The 23302-nt window shown below is 51.3% G+C and overlaps 6 protein-coding genes across 6 annotated transcripts; 3 read left to right on the plus strand and 3 right to left on the minus strand.

Annotated features, from left to right (window-relative positions):
• Window positions 1-855: 855 nt before the first annotated feature.
• On the minus strand, window positions 856-1421 carry BO72DRAFT_445109 (uncharacterized protein). The gene has a single exon (XM_040943962.1). The coding sequence runs from the start codon at window positions 1407-1409 to the stop codon at window positions 1029-1031; it is 381 nt and encodes a 126-aa protein (XP_040804548.1). The 5' UTR covers window positions 1410-1421; the 3' UTR covers window positions 856-1028.
• Window positions 1422-3226: 1805 nt separating this feature from the next.
• Window positions 3227-4680, minus strand: BO72DRAFT_370533 (MCT family MFS transporter; the record flags this gene model as incomplete). Its single annotated transcript, XM_040940969.1, has 2 exons — window positions 3227-3392; window positions 3452-4680. The coding sequence occupies 2 exons, from the start codon at window positions 4678-4680 to the stop codon at window positions 3227-3229; spliced, it is 1395 nt and encodes a 464-aa protein (XP_040804549.1).
• A 917-nt stretch (window positions 4681-5597) lies between these two features.
• On the plus strand, window positions 5598-7319 carry BO72DRAFT_521345 (acyl-CoA desaturase). The gene is made up of 6 exons (XM_040949751.1): window positions 5598-5619; window positions 5715-5768; window positions 5826-6322; window positions 6412-6844; window positions 6886-6972; window positions 7050-7319. Exons 3-6 carry the CDS (start codon window positions 6009-6011, stop codon window positions 7251-7253), a joined length of 1038 nt encoding a protein of 345 aa, XP_040804550.1. The 5' UTR covers window positions 5598-5619; window positions 5715-5768; window positions 5826-6008; the 3' UTR covers window positions 7254-7319.
• A 1298-nt stretch (window positions 7320-8617) lies between these two features.
• sxa2 (putative pheromone processing carboxypeptidase (Sxa2)) lies at window positions 8618-11015 on the plus strand. Its single transcript, XM_040943963.1, has 5 exons — window positions 8618-9302; window positions 9353-9534; window positions 9590-9690; window positions 9748-9974; window positions 10031-11015. The coding sequence occupies exons 1-5, from the start codon at window positions 9107-9109 to the stop codon at window positions 10900-10902; spliced, it is 1578 nt and encodes a 525-aa protein (XP_040804551.1). The 5' UTR covers window positions 8618-9106; the 3' UTR covers window positions 10903-11015.
• A 4689-nt stretch (window positions 11016-15704) lies between these two features.
• Window positions 15705-17791, plus strand: BO72DRAFT_493066 (putative sugar transporter; the record flags this gene model as incomplete). Its single annotated transcript, XM_040948348.1, has 6 exons — window positions 15705-15987; window positions 16091-16190; window positions 16249-16261; window positions 16314-16531; window positions 16587-17170; window positions 17226-17791. The coding sequence occupies 6 exons, from the start codon at window positions 15705-15707 to the stop codon at window positions 17789-17791; spliced, it is 1764 nt and encodes a 587-aa protein (XP_040804552.1).
• A 1122-nt stretch (window positions 17792-18913) lies between these two features.
• On the minus strand, window positions 18914-21377 carry BO72DRAFT_282584 (serine/threonine-protein kinase). The gene is made up of 4 exons (XM_040940302.1): window positions 20815-21377; window positions 20636-20686; window positions 20247-20491; window positions 18914-20190 (listed from the first exon to the last, which is right to left on the minus strand). The coding sequence occupies exons 1-4, from the start codon at window positions 21256-21258 to the stop codon at window positions 19020-19022; spliced, it is 1911 nt and encodes a 636-aa protein (XP_040804553.1). The 5' UTR covers window positions 21259-21377; the 3' UTR covers window positions 18914-19019.
• Between the last annotated feature and the right edge of the window lie 1925 nt (window positions 21378-23302).

Below are 23302 nucleotides of genomic sequence, written 5' to 3' on the forward strand. Positions count from 1 at the left end.
TCCGCAACCACACCCACCAAAATCTCCCTGTATGTCTGTAAATGGTTGCAACTTTTTTTGTTTCTCTTGCATATGTTTCTCTTGCATATGTTTGTCTCCACCTTTTCCACTTTCCACCATCTTAAATCTTTATTATATTGATGTGTTCCCGGCATCATCCTTCATGTTCTAACCCTTTTTCTCCTCTTCTACTTATTTTCTATATTAAGCGGCATGTGCCATTCTTCCTTCTCAAGATCTGTATTGTATTTAAACCGGGCTATATTCACTTTCTTCCGCTTCTAGCCCCATCAGGAGATGGGATTTGAGTCAGATATTCAATCTTTATTCGGACCGAAGAAGTATATCCATGATAACTGTCGCAGGCGGATGAAAAGCTAGAGTGTGTGTGTGGGGAATAGCTAGAAAACCTTCCACATCTCTGATTCTTAGAATATCCATTAATAGCAAGTACAGTACAGTAGTCCCCAATACTGCAAACCCCCCCCCCCCCCTATTTCTTAATTTAACTTTATGATTAGCAGGGTAAGGTGGGTTTTGGTTTTGAATCCCTAGACTGCACTGCACTGCAATTGCTATCAATACTATGAATATAACGAAAATACTGTGCGTATCACGGAGTACCATGGATATCGCAAGCATCATGGTTATCACAAGCCACCATCAATATCATAAACCACTAAATTACCACCCGGAAGACGATGAACGAGCAAGCTATAGCCTGGCGTGGCGTGCGTGCATCAAAGAAGAAGCAAACTTTTTTTTTTTTTTTTTTTTTTTTCAGTTACCGCGACCCCTCCATTATTAATGGAGGAATATTAGATTAGAGTCCAGATTCGAAAAGAGAGAGACAGAAACAATATTAGAAGAGAAGAAGCGAGGAAACGAGGAAAAGCAAGCGGATTACATGATCATAATCATCACAATGAGCGTTTGTTCGCTACCCCCCAAGCCCCCAGCGATACTACAAACCCAACACACACGCCGTCCGTTTGACTTGTGAAGAATTTCCAAGTGATTAGATCGGATTAGGCCAAGACGTCTCCAAGATCCCGCCGGATCACTGGGAATCGGAACTCGTGGTGGCGTGCGGGTAGGTGTCCCGCTGGGGCTGCTGGGGCTGGTGCTGGAGCTGGTGCTGGAGCTGGCGGGTGTGGTGGTGGCTGTGAGGGACGGGATGACGACGACGATGATGAAGCCCGAGAAGAAGAAGGAGTCGGGACGAAGAATGGTCCCGTTACGGTGGTGGAGGAGATGTGTGTGGGCGTTTGAGTGGAAGAAGAGGACGGTGAAGGAGGAGGGGCCGGGGGATGCGGTGGTGCATGTGATGACGACTCTGATGGCTCTTCTTCTTCTTCTTCTTGCTCGACTTCGGGTGGGAAATGGGGCATGGGGAAGGGGACGGGCATTGTTGTGGGGAGTGGAGGGTGAGGGATGGGGAGAGAAGTGGGGGGAATGGGGAAGGAGGTGGGAATCGGGAAGGTTGCCGTTGGTGGACGGGGCAGGGAGGTAGGGATTGGCGCGGGACCGGGGCCCGGGATGGGGAATGGATGGATGGGGACGGTACTGCTGCTGCTGCTGCTGCTGATGCTGCTGGATGATGGGATCTTCGATAGGGTTGTCTGTGACGGTCGAATGGTGCGGCTGCGAGTGCGAGTGCGAGTGCGTGTGCGCGTGCGTGTGTTGATTGTGCGTGTTGGTCGCGGGGTTTTTGTCTCGATACCGCCGCCACCACTTGTGACACTAGGGCTGGGATGGGGCCCAGGGATGATGCCTTGGCTTGCGGTGGAGAGGATGGAGATTATCCCGCTGCTCGGCGGGGGCTGCACTGGCGCAGTGGAGGAGGATGCCGGGATACAGATGGGGAGGTCTTCGGGGAGAACGCAGATCAGGATGTCTTCTTCTTCCTCTTCCTCCTCCTCTTCGGCCTCCACTTCGTCGTAGGTGTTGTTGGGAGTGGCGCTTGGAGTGGCGCTTGGAGTGAAACTGGCTGGTAGGACACCGCTGCCGTGGCTGATTAATGCATGTCTCGGGGTGAGGATGTGCACTGTACTTCTGCTGATGCTGATGCTGCTGCTGGAGCTGGAGCCGCTCACGCTAACTGTGACCGTGTGGACTGAGGGACAGGGTGGACACTGCACAGATGGGCATGCAGGCTCGCTTTCTTTCGGCCAAGGCGTGGGCTCGGGCAGGATCTTCGCCGAACTGCTGTCGGGAGATGCAATCTTGCTAGACTCTGAAACCGGGAGGGAGTGAGTGGGGTGCACGACGCCTCCTGACGAGGGGATGTGAATACTGCTGCTGCTGGAAAGAGGAGGACGTGGGATGTGCTCGGGAGTACCGTCGTGAGGGGCAGGTGTCTCCTGGACGCCGTCGTGAGGCACGGAGGGGAATGGATGTGGTGGAGGTATAACAGGATCAGAGGCGGAAGGTACCACTCCAGGGGGGATGTGAACAGCCTCGGACGACGTGGGTGTAGCCGTCAGTGAGATAGCAGGGGGGAATGGGTGGATTGGACGAGCATCTCCATGGTCTTCGTCCCCATATGGAGGTATGGCACTCGATGTGGCTGAGTGAGATGGATGCATGACACTCTCAGAAGAGGAAACGGGCGTGCTCGAGGTGGAGTTCCCTCCTTGAGATGCAGACACAGAACTCGAAGATTTGGTTCCTGTTGTGGAGAGAGACCCAGGATTTTCTGCAAGGATTCCTGGATACTGAGGAACAGCTGCTACGCGGGGGCCAAGAGCCCAGGACGTCAAGACCACTGCTAGAATCTGCTTGGAGGAAGGCATCGTAGGCTGGCAATAATGTTGATCTTTCCGAAGGGTGTTTACCGAGGGCAAAACGTGAAGCAAGGCTGGCAGGCCAGAACGTCTCATGTCATGGAAGAAGTGGCATATATATGAACTCTGATGACTTCGTCTCTATGTATTCCGGGAAGCGATGTGTAATTTCCTTCCGACCCCTCAGATCACAATCCAATGAGCTTAAATTGCTCATCATGACAACAGACATGTGTGATGGTTGGCCGCCGTAGGTTTGTTGGGCAGACTTCGTCGGAAGTGAAGTCCGCAAACAGACGTCCGGCTCGCCTCATGGTGTCGCGAATGGGCAGCTGCATGCATATCTATACCTAATGTTTCTGCGATGTGGCTCAAAGCCTCCAAAAATGATATTATTTATTAGACTGGGAAGTAAGATTGATACCAATCTATGTCATAGTTTAGTAGATCACGAAAGCCTGGCGCCAGCCGACACGGACCAACTTGGCTGCAGTAACGCAAACAAGACCAAGGGCATAGCAGCAGATTGTGAAGGTGATGAGACCCCAGTACTTCCCATTGCACCGGGAAAGAATCACACCAGCGATAGGCATGCCAGTAAGGGTTCTGGAATTCTCGTCATTAGCCCTGCAAAATCCTTATTAGACAGTGGGGAATCGCCTTACCCAAAACTGACGATCGTGTACGCTGTGGCATAGTATCTGCCGTAATTCTCAATCTTGCAGAGCTGAGAGATACAGACTGGCGTAAGACTGATGTTACTGCCACTTGCGAATCCAAAAATGACACAGTACACAATCATAACCGGGACACTGTTGCTCGCTGGAAGCCAGAGGCATGCGTTGCATACAAGACACAAGGCAACGGTGACGATAAGTGTATTGAAGCGGCCCAGATAATCAGCAACAAAGCCAGGAATACCTCGTCCGAAGAACGAACCAGCGTTCAAGATCGCGAGCATCTGGTACGACAGTTTGGTCGAGACGCCATTATCCAGTGCGTAGGAGGAGATATAACTGAGTGGGACGAAAAGACCCCATTCGATAAAGAAGATCCCCAGGGTTGTGAGAGTGAATACAGGATCCCGAAAGATACGGAAGTCGGGAAGAACGTTTTCTTTCGAAGCCGGTTTCTTGGGCAACCGGGATTTGATGAGCAGGCATGCTGCTAGCAGCGTGATGAGACAAATGAGAGCAATGACTCGAGTTGCCCATGCCCACCCTATTTTGGGGAATAGAGCTTCCAGTGCCAGGGGGAAAATGACGCCACCAACGGAGCCACCCGTTGCGGCGATGCCCGTCGCGATTCCGCGCTTCTCGTTGAAAAAGTGTCCGATGGCAGAAATTGCTGGTGTAAACAGCAACGAGGCTCCGATACCCCCTGCAACACCTATTACTAGCATGAAGTGCCAGTACTGTGTGCAAAACCCCAAGGCGATCATCATCGCCATGATCAGCACAGCTCCGGCGCAGACAAGAAAGCGAGGTCCTTTAGCATCGAAGATAGGACCGATTTGGATGCCGCAGAAGAAGGTCAGGAATGCGTAGACGCCAAAGATCCACCCGATGCTGCCAGAGCTGTAGTCCTTCAGTTGGTGGCTCTCAATGTATGCCTGTAAAGTACCGATGGTATTCACTAGACCAAGAGAGCCAACGAGGCCCATGAAGCTCCCAAAGACTACCAGCCAGGCTTCTAGTCCACCTTCAGGATAGGTGTTGCCATCGGCATCAGTCGTTCCGACAGTCACTGGGACACTATGCGCTGAATCGTCCGAAGGAAATTCGCCAGATGAAGGCCTGTATAGACCGCCTTCGAGCGACGTTGGTGCACCTTGTGGGAGGCCATCGTTTATTTGGGTGTCCGGTTGTTTCTCCTCAAATGCTGGGATTGTCATTTCATTCAAGTCATTGCGCTGCGTGGTGTGTGCAGTAAACTCCACGCGCGCATTGTCCGAGGACTCGAAATTCGTCGCCATATCAATTGCGGTACCGGCGGGAAGGTGGACCACAGACGATTCTGGGGGGGAAGCTTATTTCGTTCCCGTGTTTTCAAACGGCCAGTATAAAAGTTGAAAGAGATACAGCAGGGCAAAGACAGATGGAAGGCACCAGGAATTAAGTAGAAGTTCTACAAGGAAAAAGCAACCATCCACAGGACAGTCCGCCACCAGTCTTCAGGTGCAAGCAAATATGCCCGAACGAAACAACCAGGTACCCTGGGAAAGCATGGCGGCGAAAGAAGAAAAAAAAAGTGGGAAGAGAAAGGAATGGATGGATATTGGATACTAAGCTAGCCGGGCAACCGATTAGTGGGTGGTATTCAGTGCTCCACAGTGGGGAGAAGGTTGTTTGCTTGGGCCTCTCTGCTTCTTTCTCGTACTGCACTTACTATGAGCAATTACTCCACAACTTCAGAGTCTCAGACTGACCACAAATCATGTATCATGGTGGTAGACGGCTGAGAAGCGAGGCCAATGACCCTGTCGAGTGGGTTTGTAAGAGTTCAGGGTCTGGCTGTGTCTGCTCTCTTGGCGAGGCAGAACACACGCTAAACGCCATTGGGAAGGTGGAACGAGAAGAGGAGATCGAAGATGAACTGTATTGTATCCTGGAGTCAGCAACCGAACAGGCTTGTGAGTCATACTTTATAGTTAACTCAGAAGACAGACAGAGGAGAAGAAGAGATGGGAGGAAGGCAGAGGAGCGGTGGAGGTTCTAAGATTGAAACTGAGGGAGCCTTGAACCTGAGGACATTACGTAAGGTAGGGTCCTAACACTGGCCTTTTTGGGCAGGGGTGCTTCAAGCCCCGAGCCTGTGCTGCTGTTACTCCAAGGTAAGTAGTCTGTCTTATCATGCAGTTTGTTTAATATTCCTTTTCCCTTTTCCCTGTTCAGGTTGCTGTATGAGCCCTGTCACCGACCACCACAGGCTCATCAACGTGCAAAGATTGGACCAGGATGCTAGCATTGCACAACAGAGGAGGTGAAGGATGTGCAAGTAGCCGTAGGAGTAGGCGCGACATACTGACACTCGATACAGAAGGAAATGAAGCCCCATGCTGTGTGACTGCTCACGTATGGCTGTCAGTTACCACCATTGCCCTGTTCGACGTTTGGGCATCTCGGCTCCGGAAGTAGCACATCCCCAACTGTTCAACATGTTCGAGTGGGATGATGTCCCTGTAGTATTAAGGCAGGCTTTTTCGCATTCGAACCCTTTCCAATGTTCTTTCACACACTGTGTATACCTGAGTCACCCATATCTGTAGTATCGCATCCCAGGATGGCTGGTATCATGCCAGACATTCCAAAACCGCCCATCAGCGAGCAACCAGTTACACTCCGCAACTGGCACCGCCATATTGCTTGGTTTAACACGACTTTTATCATCATAATCCCATTCTGCGGCTGCATTGCCGCTGTCTCCACACCCTTGCGACGACCGACTGCCATCTGGGCTGTGCTCTACTACTTTTGGACTGCGCTGGGTATTACCGCGGGCTATCATCGGCTTTGGTCACATAGAACCTACGAAGCGTGAGTTCTTCTCTGTATATGAACTGGCTCCATAGCTCCGGCAATCTGTGCATACGAGCATGATTGTTGACAGGCATTCCATCTTCAAGCGGCCTACCGCTCAGAATTTTCCTGGCCTGTGCCGGTGGAGGCGCCGTGCAAGGCTCGATTCGCTGGTGGAGTGCGAAACATCGTGCCCATCACAGATGGACTGACACAAAGAAGGACCCCTACAATATCCGAAGGGGCCTCTTATACTCCCACGTGCTATGGATGATACTGAAGGAGGACCCCAAGCACTGTGGTCGGCCAGATATCTCTGACTTGAACGAAGATCCAGTAGTCATCTGGCAGCATCGGAACTATATCAGATTTGTGCTTGGCTTTGGTTTGATCCTACCGATGGCCATGGCGGGCTTGGGGTGGGGTGACTGGAAGGGTGGCTTGGTGTATGCCGGCATCTTGAGGATGTTCCTATTCCAGCAGGCGACTTTCTGTGTCAATTCATTGGCGCATTGGCTGGGAGATCAGGCCAGTTTTCATGTGCATTGGCGAAGGAGTCCTGATCTGCTGACAAGCTTTAGCCCTTTGACGACAGGAACTCGCCTCGCGACCATATTTTTACCGCGTTGGTCACACTTGGTGAGGGCTACCATAACTTCCACCACGAGGTAAAGCTATCCGCTTGAGGATCGGATACCAATTCGAGATTTTCAGGTATCGTTGATGGTAACTTCTGGTTTGCTAGTTTCCCTCGGATTATCGCAACGGCATTGAGTGGTGGCAATATGATCCCACAAAATGGGCTATATGGATCTGGTCCAAGTTCCGTCTGGCCTCGAACCTCAAGCGATTCCGCACCAATGAGATTGAGATGGGCCGTGTGCAACAGATGCAGAAGAGACTTGATCAGCGGGTGGCCTCTCTCAAATGCAGTATTCCTCCGAATTAGCTGCCGGTAGTCGACCGGAACCAATTTGTCGTAGATGTGCGGAATGGAAACGTGGTGATTGCTGTTCCGGCTCTGCACATGACGCGACGACAAGAACCGTCTGTTAAAATCTCATGGTAAGGGAATTGCTTTCTCGAATGTTAGTCAGAGCATGTACCATCACTCGTACGCAGCTCACAAGCGGATTTTGACATTTTCAACTGAGGTACAGCCCCTTTGTATGTATTGGTGAGGAGGAAGAGGGATAATTTTTAAGGGACATCATTGCAATCGGACGAACATGGGATTGTTCTGCTTAGAAAGTCTTGACTGGTCAGTCTAACACATTGTGCTGGAGCCTAATGGTAATGATAGATGACCTGTGGTTTTCATTCTACCGTCGAGCCAGGTTCTTATGGAGCGTGTATCAGTTTTGGATGTCCTGACACATTGACCCAGTTGAGGCTAGAAGTTGAAATCTTATCTTAGATTTCGTTCCAGAACTTCATGTCTTTGTATACGTTTTCGAACCTCAGCAAACATTTCTGCTTGGGAATATCCGTCATTCGTCCGTTGACAAGAATATGCTGACGGCTTTATTGACTTCGATTCTGGGTACCGCTGTGTAGGTAGAACTGGATTCGACTTTCTCAACAGAAGGGCTTTTGCAGGCGGGTTCTAATTCTGCCTTTGAGAATCATTTGGCAAAGTGAACTGTGCTTCATCTAGAGCTGAGATGCACCCTTGAAGTGCCAACTGAGTGAGAGTTCACGCCATTCAGCGATCAATGAATGGTGGTACCCGCAGCCTTTGAAGAATATCTGCCGGAAGTCAAAGCCTCGACTGCTAGTTCCAACCGTATACTTCAAACCGATATCAACAAAGCAACAGAAGAACGCGAATTCGCTTCAAAGACAAGAGATTGGAGTATGTTGTAGCGGAAAAGGTGCTTGTTTTGACCGGAAACACAGCGGCTGTTTTTCCTGCAAAGACGAAGGCCGGACGGATCCCGGCGAAAGCTTGTTCTCGGCCCAACCAGTTGTCGGCATTCCCATCGCGGCTAGACTATCTCCGTCGTACTCCGTCCCTCCTCCGTGACTCCGCGAGACACTGCGATATTAACCACGACCCATCACATCATCCCACATTGGGGAAATGAAGAGAGCAAGGTTTGAGCCAGTGACTGCTCGTCTTTCGAATTGTCTTATCTGTGCAAATTTCCATCACGTTATCACCTTCCTTGACGATCGTTAGCATTGTCGGCACTAAGCGGCCAACAATCCCGTTTGTGTATTAGCCCGGAGAATTCTCCACAGCTTAGGGACCTATCGCTTGCAGCCGGAACTGAGCATCAAATGCTACGTGATCCTGTCTTCATGTCCATCGCTGCCTCTACCGTTTGATCCAGCCGCACTCTTACCAATCGAATGCTTTCTTGCCCATATCGCTCACCCAGCGTAATCAAACCCAAACCCACACGGGAATAGGATTGGTACGACGTAAGCAGTGCATATCCCCGACACTGCAAGGTCCGGTGCCTGAAAACAATCGGCAACGGTGAGGAGATAGCCGAGCACCATGCAAGGTCCCATCCCACCTGCCAGAAGTCTTGCAAGCTATCAAAAGAACCAGTTAGCCTGTGTACGCTTCTCCACTTGGTCATATGCGGCCCTCTCAAGTCAACGCATCGATTGAAGCTTTCTCCGAACCTAAATGGCTCCACACGATGACCGTATCAAATAGCTCATCAGCCTATCTTTCTTGATAGGTAGTACAGCTCGAGTGACATAAATACCCCTCTTTCTCTTGCTCAGACTCAAGAACAGCCGAGCAAGTTTGTGTCCCCAGGCTTCATCCCACATCACACTACCAGTATGCTGTTCCGCAGTCTACTGTCCACGGCTGTCCTAGCCGCCTCATTATGCGCGGACCATGCATCTGCTGGTAAACTTGGCCGTTTCGCTCAGAGATCTCGCGACGCCAAACCGGCTAAGCGCGCAGCGGAGCTTGCGAAGAGGTCTCACTCGACCCCTGTTGAGGACTATCGGTTCTACAACAACGCTACGCAGGGTATGTAGCCCAGAGCAATGATCAAAGAACAGCGCTGACTTGGGTCTCAGCCTTCCGTGTGAAGAGTCTTCCTGATGTTCATTACGACATCGGTGAGACATACTCTGGATTGATCCCCATCGAGAAGGACGATCCGTCAAGAGCACTTTTCTTTGTCTTCCAACCTACCGTCGGTGCGCCTGTGGATGAGGTCACCATCTGGTTGAATGGTGGCCCTGGATGCTCGTCTCTGGTTAGTTTCTGGCATTATTCTTGTTCGCATAGATGCACTACTGATGCGTTTACAGGAGGGCTTTCTCCAGGAGAATGGACGGTTCACCTGGCAGCCTGGAACATACTTGCCGGTTGAGAACCAATACTCCTGGGTAAACCTGACCAACGTGCTGTGGTAAGTTGCCATCTCTAATATCCCACTAGAGACACCCGAGCTAAGCCAACTAATTAGGGTCGACCAACCTGTCGGCACGGGCTTCTCTGTTGGCACCCCGACTGCAGTGTCGGAGGAGGAGATCGCACAGGACTTCATTAAGTTCTTCAAGAACTGGCAGCAGACCTTCGGCATCAAGAACTTCAAGATCTACGTGACTGGCGAGAGCTATGCAGGCCGCTATGTCCCTTATATCTCAGCTGCCATGCTGGACGAGAAGGACACAGAGTACTTTGACCTGAAGGGTGAGTGTCTCCAAGAAGTTCGAGAACGAACCCGTTTGACTGATTACTTAAAATAGGAGCATTGACCTACGACCCTGTCATCGGGCAGTTCGACTATGTTCAGACCGACGCCCCGGTCGTGCCCTTCGTTCAGGACAACAAGGTCCTCTTCAACTTCAACGCCAGCTTCCTTGCCGAGCTGGAGCAGCTCCACGAGTCGTGCGGCTACAAGGCCTTCATGGACGAGTACCTCACCTTCCCCGCCAGTGGGGTGCAGCCTCCAAAGAGCATGAACTACTCGGGCGACTGTGACCTCTGGGACCTGATCAACAACGAGGTCCTGGGCAACAACCCCTGCTTCAACCCCTACGCGATCAACGAGAACTGCCCCATCGTCTGGGACGTGCTGGGCTTCCCGACCGAGGTCGACTACACCCCGCCGGGGGCGACGGTCTACTTCGACCGGTCGGACGTGAAGCGCGCCCTGCACGCCCCGGCCAACATCACCTGGTCCGAGTGCTCGAACGAGAGCGTCTTCGTGGGCGTGGGCGGCCCCGAGGGCGAGGGCGACCTGTCCGCCAACCCGATCGAGCACGTCCTGCCGCAGGTCATCGAGGGCACCAACCGCGTGCTGATCGCCAACGGCGACTTCGACATGGTCATCCTCACCCAGGGCACCCTGCTGTCCATCCAGAACATGACTTGGAACGGCAAGCTGGGCTTCGAGACCGAGCCCGCCACCCCGATCAACATCGAGCTCCCGGACCTCCAGTGGGACCCCATCCTGGGCGGCGCCACCGGCGGCCAGGGCGACATGGGCATCCAGCACTACGAGCGCGGCCTGATGTGGGCGGAGACCTACCAGAGCGGCCACATGCAGCCGCAGTACCAGCCCCGCGTGTCGTACCGACACCTGCAGTGGCTGTTGGGGAGAATCGATAAGCTGTGAGGCATCCGCCGGAAGCTTGAACCCCTAGGCCGTCCTGTATAGCTAGTATAGATACGATCCAAACCTCATCGACGTACATGATAGAAACGGGAATCTTATATCTTCAGAGGGATCCCTTTTCCAGAACAGTCCACATCCTCCCGTGACGATCCCATCACAGTCCTCTCCAGTCCAAGCGCCTAGGCCAGGCCGAAGGTCGGGACTCGGCTCATCATATACTTCGACTTACCCCTTTAAGTAAAGAAACACATACGCGTAGCCATTTCCCCACGGACAGACCCTGGCCCTACAGTAGATTCCTGCCCAGCGAAACAAGCTTGATCGACTTGAGACCACGAATCCCTCTCCGATCCAGCATCATCATCTACCCCTTCTGCAATATCACATTGACATCGAAACCCGAATCGGGAGAAGTCCGTATCCCCCAAAGTCCCTATCGCCCATGTATCTTCCAGAAGGAGTAATATCCGGCCACATCATCCCAGCGAACAATCCCCTAAACACATCATCAGTAATCAGCTTTCAAACCACGGGTAGCGAGCTACCACCACCCCAAACAGGCAATCTATTCCTGGCGCGAAGCTCACGGCATCACGTTGAAGCTACGCCACCGCGGCGCACCGCAAAAGTTGCCGGGGGCAGTACAGTACCTTACCCCAAGTAAAGCACCGGGGAATAAGTTATATTAACTATTGTAGTTTCGGATGATCGTGGCCGTCCGGTTAAGCACAGAGGCTTTGGTACTGCAAAGTACCGACCTGCCTACTCCATCATGGATGGGGTTGGGCTTTGCTTATGGGTTGCTGGTTAATGGCGTGTGGCTGACTGGCTTGGCTGTCTTTGCAGGTACTCATGTACCAACTCGATAGTAGTGTTGATGATGATGATGATGATGGGGATGGGGCTGGTGATGGTGACGGGCGATAATGTGGAATGAGTTTTTGTATTGCATTGTATGGTTGACGGACATGGTAGATGATAACTGTTCAACTGTGTGAGCTCACTAGCGATTACTTATTTTGGACAGTAGTCGGGGAGTGAAGTACAGTACTGGACGTACTTTGTCTGACACTGTCACGGGTACTGCATTGACTAACTCAATCGGTGACTTATGATTGTGGCAAGTGCTTACGCTGCTCTGCTTAACTTACGCTGTAGCCCTGCACAGCACTGGAGATCGACTAGCGGTGTTTTTTTAACTGCTTTAGTGTCGCTCCATAACGTATACAGACTAGTCGCGTTCATCTTACGGATGATAGCGAGACTGAAAAGTTTCTTCGTTGTTATGCATGGAGACCCTCATATCAGACCATGAATACAATTGATTGTTGGCGGAACAGTCCTGGCGCGGATCATGCCATTGTTAGGTGGATCTTAGCGGACGAGGGGATATAGAGACGGCTGAGGGGTTGAAAAGATCTCGGACGGTGAATCTGGGCCGATTTTTGCTCATGTAGTAAGACTGGACTTGGAGGAAGAGAAGAGGCTGAAACTGCAAGATGGTGGCTTACGGTAACTAAATGATTCGCTACTCTATACCTAGGGGTCTACGTTTACTACGCTCGTCCTCATGTAGCTGACTCGCACAAATCTTCTCCCTTCATCTGAGAAGCAATCAGAACACAAGATAGCCGAAATTGCACAAGAATACTGCAACGTAGGTCGCAGTCTCGAACAAATTGCGACTCGTGCCCTAGTCCGACATCAAGTACGCTGACAGGTCGGGGGAACACGTCTTACCCCATACCTCGGGATGTGTCTTTTGCCCCAAAGACGGTCCTTTCTGGTTGAGAATGAAAGCTCCATCCGGATTGGCTGGGACCAAGGTATGGCAGTGCCGAGCGAAGTCGAAGAGAAGACCAGGGCGAAACAGGCTAAGGGGTCCCTAATGAGACTAGACGAGGAGATGCTCGACTTTGGCCCCATCACCATTGGGATTCGGGACGGGTAAATGAGTCCCGGGCCACTTCGGCGGAAATAGTACCGTCATTGGTCAGGGCGAGACAACGTTTCCCGTCGCTCACTCAACTCAACGGATTGCGGGAGTGACTGGAGCAAAGACATTGTGCAATGTTGTCCTCGAGGGGCAGGATGGGTGCATTATGACAATGGGATTGAGGGTAGGGGTAGTAGCGGAGGCTCCGGGCTGAGGCATCATCGCTCAAGACGGATGCGGACATGACGAACCGGACCATGATGAAAGGCTGCATCAACATCGAGCCTAAGCCTGCTTGGGAATCCAACCTCGTGTCGACAGGGTCAGACAAATTGAAATTGTTGACTCGTCGCTGAACTCTTGGCTTGAAACAGTTGGTGCGGGTGGTCGTTCGCATGTGTCCTGTAGATCGTGCACACTTCAGTTGCTTGTCAGACACGCCTGTTGTTCCTTACTTCCTTACCTTGACAGCAAGTGTGCGAACCACCCCCTCCTATCCTAATGTTGAGAAGACAATTGCCCCCGCCATGAAGTTAGATCCCGAACGAATCTCGTCGAAGGACTGTGAGCCGACGAAGTTTGGGCAGCGGTGAAATTGGACAAGCGAATTCGCGGCACCTTCCGAATGTTTTCGAGACATGGGCTTCGGTACCGACGCTGTCACCAGATGGGGTAATTTTACCTCCATATGATTACCAGTTCTGGATTAGTGCTAAATGGACCGTGTCTTCGATGACGTAGGGGCCAGGTCAATCTTGGCACGTGGGATTTTTTTCCTTGACCCATCTCTTTTCCCTTCAGCTGGTTGATCAATCGCGAGATAGAGATGCGGTAAACCCTGATTGAACTCCATTCATGGTCATCACGAGACCCAAGACCCAATGGGCACAGGGCTGGCAGCCTGGCACAATCTGAATCAGCGATGCAAGCGATTCATGAGCATGTCCAACGTGTTGTGGGGATCGTCTTTCCCTGAGGCGGAGCCCGAGGATGGCCGGAGAGTCGGAGGAGACCCAGTTCGATTATTTCAGTTTCGACGCCAGGCTCCAGGAAATGTTGTGAGCCAGCGGAGTGAGCCACAACGGCAAAGAATGGGTCGCCATGATGGGGTGGCTGTTCCCGTTCTTGGACCCTCCTCCAGTTGACCATGAACTTTCAAAAAGATGCATAAGACAATGATGGTGAGATGAAGGAGAGGAAGTAATAACTATTTCTGTACAATGTTGTCAGTTCTTGCCCTTTTAGTACAAATATCATTGATAGGACCCCAGTGACCTAATCTGCAAGATAAGGAAGAGGCGACTCATTATCATGAATGGAGTTCTCCTGTCCTGTCTGATTGTTCCTGTCCCTTTTTCCATTCCTTCCAACTTCCCAACGCAGTGCTGCTTTTAGCGGGCCGTTCTGCAGCCAGCCAAATGCCAAGCCCACCAAAACCCCCACCTCCACACCACTTTCGACTTTGGGCCAATGAGCATTCCACCAAAAAAGGCGTCGGCGTCGGCCGGCGTGATCTGGGCTGAGCCTATCAAAGCTTCCGCGCCATTCTCCATTCTCCATTCTCCATTCTTCCTTCTCCGCTCCCGGCTACCTTTCACTAACCAAGTGCATGTGCTACTACTACTACTACTACTACTGTATGTACAATCCCTCAATGTGGCTTGTCAAACAACCACCATCCCTTGCAACTACCCGATCTCATTGCTACTCTCTGCTTGCTGTTCAGAGAAGCTTAGAGGATCTTGTTGCAACAGAGATTTTCGGCTGGTGGCCTGGAATTGAGCAGCCCATGCTGGAGAATCTGATAATCCTGGGCGACACCGAAAAACTTTTTTCTATCACTTGCAATCTTGATGCTGACAGACTTGCTTCACGCTGACTGGCTCATCGGCTGCATGACGACCCATTGTTGTCTTTTGCCCCTCCAGTCCAATGGTCTCTCTACCTATCGATAGCGTACTAGCGTGAAAAAAAAAGAAAGTGTAGGGAAAGAAGAGAAGTAGAAGCAAGATGAGGGACAATGCCATCACTCGTTGCTCCTTCAACTCTGTTGCTGTTTCCTCGACTCCCAAACCGTATATAGACTGCCAATTATTCTCTGTATCCTGCAATCTTTTCTCTTTTTCTCTTCCCTACCACCTCACGGCCCTACCCTCTCTCTTCCTTCCTCTTTTCCTACCTTTCCTCCTTCCTCTCCGCCCCTCCCCCGCAATCCCACCCATCCATCCTTCCTTCCTATTTCATCCATCTATACCACGGCACCAGCAGTGAAGACGCCTACTGTTGCGGTAATTGTCTCATCGCCATCAGAAAGCTTCATTTTCACCTGCTTTCTCCGCTCATCCCAAATCTCCCCAAGAGGTTCAGTCTCCGTGTCTGTGACCTCATCCTTCCCCCTCGACCCCCCAGGTTCTCTCGTCCTGTCATATCAGGTCAATTGGGCTACCAGTTTTTCCAATTTCCTCGCCCCCTGGGCTATCAACATACCATTTACTTCTTCTTGGCCATTTTCAATCATCGCTTGAGCAGTTCTGCTGTACTCTTCGTCACTAGCAGCGACATAGGACCAGCTGACCCCATCATCCCCTCGCGCCACAAACAATACCATTGCGCCTCCCACTTGACCCTTGCGACAATCCGCTTCGTTAGCTTTTCCCATTCGCGCTCTAACCGTCTCGATTCCCGGCCTACCACCTGCATCCTGTGCGACTTGAGAAGTAGAACGAATCTCCCCATTGCCCTTGGTGACTCCAGCCCATTCTCCACGGTAGACGAGCCCTCGACAGCGCTTCCTCGTTCCCACCACCGGCCATTGACCCTCAGAATTTGACCCAAATTCCAAGCACCATCCTTTTCCCGAGCGACAATGCCCTTCGGAATCAACCCGTTCAAAAACCACGACCACAGCGACTTCGCTGGGGTCGTGATCCCTCTCGATCAGGCCCCAATGCGCTCGAGACCCGACACCCAGACAGCCAAACAAGTGGGCGGTACTGATGACAAGACTGATGAAAAGAGCCTTGACAGAGCTCCCTCCGAGGAAGCTGGGTTTGGATCCCTCCACAACTACGATCATATGACCATCGAAGCCCTCCGCGCTGAGATTGAGGCCGATCTGGTTGCCACGGGGCAGGACTCTGTCTATGACCGTACGTTACATATCATTATCCTTCGCGCTAAGAAGTGGCTCCATAACAATCTTTCTTCTTATCCGTGTCGATGAGCAAAGGCAAAGCTAAATTGTATATGCAGGCAAAGCAAAGGTCATTAATAGAGCCATCCAGGATATTGGCATGGGCCGGTATCAGTGGGAGCTTTTTGCTATGTGCGGCTTCGGTTGGCTTGCAGACAAGTAAGTAGAAAACCGCTTCCCTCTCGCAGTGATCGTGTTGCTGACGCCGGGCCGCTAGTCTCTGGTTACAGGTAAGAGACCAAAGATGGTACCATCCAATGTCTATCATACTAACCTTTTAAGGGCATTGCTCTAACCCTAACACCGATCGCGGAGGAATTTGGAGTTTCCTCTACGCGGGTGCGATTCACCACCTGTGCTCTGTTCTTGGGTCTGTGCATTGGTGCTTCATTCTGGGGTATCGCTTCCGATATAGTTGGACGCCGTCTCGCCTTCAACACGACGCTTTTCTTGTGCAGTGTCTTTGGTGTGGCAGCTGGTGGTGGTCCGAACTGGATTGGGTATGTTATGACTTTCATGTCTAAAGATAGCCAATGATTGATGCTAACCATTCAGGACCTGTGCCCTCTATTCTTGCCTGGGTCTTGGTGTTGGTGGTAACCTACCCGTCGATGGAGCTTTATTTTTGGAATTCTTGCCTTTTGCTTCCGGAAACATGTTGACCATGCTGAGTGTCTGGTGGCCTGTCGGTCAGCTGATCTCCAGTCTGCTCGCCTGGGCTTTGATTCCCAACTTCAGCTGTGACAGCGGTCTTCCTTCGTGCGGTGACGTCGCAAGTGGGGTCGCTTGCTGCAGCAAGCAGGATAACATGGGCTGGAGATACTTCGTCTTCACCATTGGTGGCTTGACCTTCCTCATGTTTATCTGCCGTTTCTTCCTCTTCCACCTCTACGAATCGCCCAAGTTCCTGCTGGGCCGTGGTCGCCAGGCTGACGCCGTTGCTTCTGTCTACGGCATTGCTCACAAGAACAAGACCAAGACGTGGCTCACCGAGGAAATCCTGAACGAGATCGGCGGTTATCAACAGGAGGCTCAGAAAGAGAAGCTCAGCTCGACCGAGATCGTGAAGAGATATCTTTCCAAGTTCTCTTTCGACCACATTGCCCCGCTCTTTGCCACAAAGAAGCTTGCTATGAGCAGTACGTATTAGCCATGTCAAGTGTAGCTCGTGTTCTTGCTAACACCTCGCCTTAGCTATTCTGCTCTGGTTCTGCTGGACTACCATTGGAATGGGCTATCCCCTCTTCAATGCCTTCCTTCCCCAGTACCTGGCCAACAATGGGAGCGATGGCTCCAGCTCCACTTACATCGCCTATCGGAACTACGCCATCACATCCGTCGTCGGCGTTCCTGGTTCCATTCTAGCCTGCTATACCGTGGAGATCAAGTACGTCGGTCGCAAGGGCACGATGTGCATCGCGACTCTGATCACCGGTGTCCTGCTCTTCTGTTTCACTGCCTCCACCGACTCAAACGTCCAGCTCGTCTGCTCCTGTCTGGAAGCCTTCTTCCAAAACATCATGTACGGTGTTCTGTACGCGTACACTCCGGAGGTCTTCCCGGCCCCCAACCGCGGCACTGCCACGGGCATCTCCTCCTGTCTCAACCGAATCGCCGGTCTCTGTGCCCCCCTGGTGGCTATCTACGGCGGTTCCGCCAGCCCTGATGCCCCCATCTACGCATCGGGTGCATTGATCCTGGCTGCGTTCCTGGCCATGTGCCTGCTGCCCATCGAGACTATGGGCCGGCAAATCATGTAGAAAACCCACCCTGAGAAGGAGAACAGCGACACCCGTGCCTTCTTCAACGGGAATCTCATGCCCTCATGTTTATATCCCTGTTTCTGTTGACGATGCAGCATTGATCTGACTCATGATTGATACCATTTTTGTACTATTTGTTTTTGTTGGTTTTGGGCGATGTTTTGTGATCCGTGCACAAAGGTGAGGTATGGGTTCGCATGCATCGTTTGGATGATTTTTTATTTTTCACCTGTGATTATTATGTCTGATGGGATGGAGTGAAGGCTCCGCGTACACATACTTTGGACTCCGGTGTATAGAATCATGATAGAGTACAGAACCCCCCACCTAAAATAGCATTCTTACGTTACACGTCAAGACCCCCACAACCGTTATATAGCAAACCTTACATGTCTTTTGAATGAAGTAAGGAGTAATATCCCAAATGATTTCATCTATCATACAATACACATGCCGATCATCAGGTCACTTCATTTACAGACCAAAACTGGGAAAATTCAAGAAAAAGAAAATTGACGGCCAAGTCGGTACTAGTAATCTACGTACCAAAACGCTGCTTCTACGCACAAAATTCGTCAAGGAACAAGGCAGAAATGTCGAAGACAGCAATGAAAAGGGGGCGAAGGGCAAGAAAGAAGAGGGGGGGGGAAGAAACGGTGTAAACCATAAAGTCAAGACATCATTGTTCCTGCGCAGGTATATGTTCATGGACGGATTGCATCAAGATATGAATGACATGACAAGATCCAGGGGGGGAAAGGTTTAAATGAAGAAGGGGGGGCAGGAGATGTATATGATTCGATCATGCGGGCGCATATATCCATCCGTAGTGTAAGAGTGTAAGTCCGGTTGGCAATCCCGACGAAGAAGGTAGGAAGGAAGAAATGATATGTGTAAAGTGTGGGGAAAAGAAGAAGGTACCGCAAGTTGGGTTGGAAATGGAAGGGAGAACTGAAACTTATCAACGCAAAGAGGTAGAACACGCACAAGAAGTTTTATCATAAATGAAAACATAAATAGAAAGTCGGGGAAGAGAAAAATAAAAAAGAACACCCTGAGAAATGCGACCGATTGATTATAAACCACCCAGAGGAAATCAATCCCATTCACCAAGCCAGAGGAGAAACATTGTCACCGTATGCACTGAACTCATAAAAATAGGAACTCGTAGCCCGAAGGCTGTCTCGATTCGTTAAGGACGTGACCTCGGATCGTCGAAAGAAAATCAAGCAACAGGCTGGTGGCGTCGACCGCGTTTCTCTAGGAGAGTAGCATTATCCAGGTTCAGCTCGAAGGGCTCCCGCGCGCCTCGGGCAATGCTCTGTCTTGCAGCGGCGGCCACCTTGGCACTGTGTTGCCCGTAGCCTTGTTGCTGTCGGGGTTGATGGGCTTGTCGTGCTTGCGCGGCATGGCTGGGAGCACCACTCAAGTTTGTAGATCGCAATTTCGCCTCCATGGCAGCGACATCACCAGCCTGCTGTGAGGACTTGGGGATCTTGGAAGGGGCAAAATCCTCGCGCTGGATGGGTTGATAGTTGATCTCATCCGGCTCATCGTAGTCTTCGTTCAGAGGGTTCAGCGCCGACCGGAAGTTCGTCGAGGGATTGGCCCCACGGTAACCTTGACGGAAGTTCTTGCGACGTTTGCCCTCCTCTTCTTGTCTGTGCACGGCATAACCAACATCGAAGACCTCGCGCAAATTGATCGCTCCAGGAGAACGGAAGTCCATGGGGCGTTCCATACCAGCCGATGGTTGGTCGCCGAGGCGAGCACTGATCGGAGCGAATGGCGCTTGATCGGCCGCAAATGCATCCAAGGGCTGTCCCTGCTTGCGGGTAGTAAGAGGCGTTGCAAGTGGAGGAGCGTCCGCAGCAGCTTCGGTAGCTTCATCGGTGCCACGGATCCAGGGATGGGCGAGAAACTGCTTGATGGTATAGCGCTTCTCCGGATCCACCGTCAGGAGATGAGAGATCAGATCCTGGGCCGACTTGGAAATATCGTCCCACCACGGCGATAGGAAGGTATATTGACCACGAGCAACCTTTTCAGTCAGGATCTGGATGCTCTCGTCGTAGAACGGCGGGAAACCACAGAGGAGAGTGTAGAGAACGCAACCCAGGGCCCACATATCGACACTCTTGGAGTACCGCTCATCTTTGACGATCTCAGGGGCGGTGTATCCGACTGTTCCACACGGCGTCATGGTTTGGCTGTCCCAGATAACCTTCGACAACCCAAAGTCGGCGATCTTAATCAAGCCGATACCACCAGCACCTTTTCCAGGAATAAACTCGCCCTCGTCGACCTTGTCTTCGTCACCGGGCTGGCGAGGTTTGGGGTGCTTGCTCGGGATGAATTCTGTCGGGTAGAAGAGAAGGTTTTCGGGTTTGATATCACTATGACTTCAGTTAGTGTCTTTCGATCATAGAACATATGTTTCTAGATCTCGTACCGATGCACAACTCCGGAAGTCTCGTGGAGATACTCAATTGCCTGGGCGACCTGCACAATAACATGGCGACTGAGCTCTTCACTGAAGTAGGTCAATCTCACGATTTGATGGAACAGCTCGCCACCGGGGCAGAGTTCGAGGATGATATAGTAGTATTGACGCGACTCGGAGAAACTAATCAGCTTGACGATATTAGGGTGGTCGAGATTGCGCATGATCTGCACTTCTTTCAGGATGTTGGCACGCTATAACAAGGTCAGTTACTCTGGTTTGTAACACAATGAGTGGCAGCTGTAGCAAACGACGCGGAGCGGAACGTTGCAGAGCAGGTGTGAGCGATAGACAGGGGATGCCCGATGAAAGGATGATGTTATCTAGTTTTTGCGCACCTCCGTAGCTTTGGGTTTCTTTCTGATCCCCGGATGCAGATGGGCGGCAGTCTAGTAGAAGGACATTGGCCAAATGATTCAAAGATGACAGAGCACAGAACACAAAACCAAGAAAGAAATCGCGAGAGAAAGCAGGAAGCGACTGGCAAAAGAGCAAAGGAGACAGCTAGCGGCCCTACCTGGTTGCTGTTCATTTCAAACTTGCGCACCACCTTGATGGCGACTTCCCCGAACTCGCCGGTGGTGTCCTTGGCGCGATAGACGTTGCTAAAGGCGCCATCCCCCATCTTCTCCATCAAGATCCAGCGCTCGAGACCCGGGTATTTAGGCATCTTGTTCCGACTACTCTTCTCTTCGGCGATGATCTGCTCGATCTCGAGTTCGCGAGCGCGCCTAGACTGTGACGAGTCGGAGTTCCGCTGAGAAGGCTGAGCGTTTCCGTTGCCTAGTTTGCTGTCAATGGCGTCGAGGTTGCCGGCAGCGGCGGGATAGGAGCCCTGTGGTTGACGTTGTTGTTCGGCATGGATGGGCGAAACATTGGTGGTGGGTTCGGCATGCGGCGTCACCAGGCGGGCTTGCTTGCCATGACGTATGAAATTTTTGAGATTCTGTATGGTACTCATAGTGCTGAGTAAGGGGGAGGGGGGCAGGGCGTGGAAAATAAAATGAGATCAAAATGGGAACGGAGAGGGAAGAGAGGGAGGAGAAGGAAAGGTTGGAGGTAAGGTAAGGTAGCAGCAGAGCAGCAGTAGCCGGAAACAAAAGGTGATGATGAAATAGGATTTGAAAAGAGACTGTCAACCAGGAATAGTGCGGCTGTCGTCCGGAAACTCTTTTCTGTCTAGGGTTTCCCTGTCTTGAATGATTTGTCCTCTAATTATTACTTGTTGTGCTTGTGCTCAACAAGGTCTGAGTGTTGAATGTTAGTTGTGTGATTGAGAGAGGGTGAAGAGGGAGGGAGAGATTAGAAAGTGGTGGGAGTGATAATGATGACGATAGGGAAATGAGTCGGGGTCAAGAAGACATGAGATGGACACAGAGAATAGCAAGAGGGGATGACAGGTCCAAGACAGTTGGGAATGGAATTGGAAAAAGGGAAAAGAAAAACAGAGATCGAGGGAAAAAATATGTAGGTGGGGAGGGGGAGATTTACCAGGTGATTAAATGCGCCGTGCAGAAGAAGAAAAAGGTGTGCGCGGATGACGGTGGTGGTGGTGGTGGTGATGATGATGGGGGGAGGGAGGGGCTAATGATTATCGTAGGGGAAAGACAAAAGAGGTATGAGATAATTTTAATTTAAGGCTGGGCTGATGGAAGGCAACACAGAAGGCGAGAGAAGAAGGCCGTCCAAAGCAGTTTCAGTACCTGAAAGAGGAATTCTAAACGTCTTGCAGCCTGAGAGAGGAGAACGACGAAGGGAGATAGTGGGGAATGGGCCGATACAGTTTCAATAATGTCTTTTAGATTGTTGTTGTGGGAGGGAGAGAGTCAGAATACGGAGGAGCAGGAAGAGGAAGCAGAAGAAGAAGAAGAGGACGAGGGAAAATGAAACAATGCGATGGAAATGAGGATATGAGGATATAAAGTCTAATTCGATCCAGTGCTCCGTAAGCACAACGCCATGGCTTTTACTTGGTGAGGCAAAGATGTTAAGTTAGCAGCTGATGAGCTGAAGCAGAAAAACAAGAAGAGCAAACCAATACGTACATCATCAGTGAGCAGCAGCAGCAGTAGCAGCAACAGCATAAACTGACAGTGACAGTAACAGAGAGATAGGAGGGAAACAGCGGACAGCGTCATCATCAGCTACCATCAATACCCTCAATACAATTCCCATACCTGGGTGGTACACACCCATCCATACCCAATGCCCCAATGGGACCCAACTTCTTCGATCAAAATTACCGCCTGACCGAAAACCACAAACAAGATGACGTCGAGGGCTCCTGGAGCATAGTAGCTGAGTCAGCCGCCCAGGGCATGCATCGCATCCTAACTAAGGCTGGCTCTGTCTGTCGCTTCTTCTTTCCTCGGATCTTTCGTCCTCCTCCTCGTCCTCCTCCTCATTCATTCATTCTCCCCTCCTCCACTAACGGACAAGTGACGGAACACAGCGTCATCTCTCGTCATGTTCCCTTCCCGATCGTCGCGACCGTTCGGTTCTTTCTGTTGTTTGGTCCCAACAGAAATAAGATGTCATAGCTTCGCATCTCCGCAATCCTAGGTTGAACTACAGGTACTCTTCATATTACCCGGGAACGAAGAGCCCCGGTCGTTGTCTAGATCTTGATCTGATCCACCATTCACGCACAAGAAAGATCCCTGAAACAAGAGATGGCCGATGGATGTCATGGTGATAACGCATGGCGGCTGGAGACAGTAACTAGACTCATCCGAGTACTTAAGAGATTGAATCTTGCTGGCTGCCCTTTCCCCCTTGTCTTTCCCCATGTGGTCTTCTCTCTATCAAGATCATGGGTTAAATCCCGGCCATCGATATCAGCGACCATTTAAGCTTCCCTTCGGTTGAAGCGAGGTTGGTGAGGATTGACCATGGGTTGCGCAGCGCCACTCCCGAGCGACGGCCATGAGAGGATGTCATCGATGATGCAATGCCAGACACAGCGCCTGGTCCGTGGGAAAAGTAGGTACTAGGTATACTTGGTA

The sequence above is a fragment of the Aspergillus fijiensis genome (genome assembly GCF_003184825.1).
Source record: "Aspergillus fijiensis CBS 313.89 unplaced genomic scaffold BO72scaffold_8, whole genome shotgun sequence".
NCBI classification, from domain to species: domain Eukaryota; kingdom Fungi; phylum Ascomycota; class Eurotiomycetes; order Eurotiales; family Aspergillaceae; genus Aspergillus; species Aspergillus fijiensis.

Excerpts from the sequence above, each read along its gene's own strand:
- BO72DRAFT_445109 (XM_040943962.1), bottom strand. The coding sequence starts at position 1,409 with ATGCCCGTCCCCTTCCCCATGCCCCATTTCCCACCCGAAGTCGAGCAA.
- BO72DRAFT_521345 (XM_040949751.1), top strand. The coding sequence starts at position 6,009 with ATGTTCTTTCACACACTGTGTATACCTGAGTCACCCATATCTGTAGTA. Across the intron at positions 6,845-6,885 it reads GAGATCAGGCCAGTTTTCAT|CCCTTTGACGACAGGAACTC; the intron begins GTGCATTGGCGA and ends GACAAGCTTTAG. Across the intron at positions 6,973-7,049 it reads ACCATAACTTCCACCACGAG|TTTCCCTCGGATTATCGCAA; the intron begins GTAAAGCTATCC and ends CTGGTTTGCTAG.
- sxa2 (XM_040943963.1), top strand. The coding sequence starts at position 9,107 with ATGCTGTTCCGCAGTCTACTGTCCACGGCTGTCCTAGCCGCCTCATTA. Across the intron at positions 9,535-9,589 it reads GCCCTGGATGCTCGTCTCTG|GAGGGCTTTCTCCAGGAGAA; the intron begins GTTAGTTTCTGG and ends ATGCGTTTACAG. Across the intron at positions 9,691-9,747 it reads AACCTGACCAACGTGCTGTG|GGTCGACCAACCTGTCGGCA; the intron begins GTAAGTTGCCAT and ends CCAACTAATTAG.
- BO72DRAFT_282584 (XM_040940302.1), bottom strand. The coding sequence starts at position 21,258 with ATGAGTACCATACAGAATCTCAAAAATTTCATACGTCATGGCAAGCAA. Across the intron at positions 20,687-20,814 it reads TTGAAATGAACAGCAACCAG|ACTGCCGCCCATCTGCATCC; the intron begins GTAGGGCCGCTA and ends TCCTTCTACTAG. Across the intron at positions 20,191-20,246 it reads ACTTCCGGAGTTGTGCATCG|TGATATCAAACCCGAAAACC; the intron begins GTACGAGATCTA and ends CTGAAGTCATAG.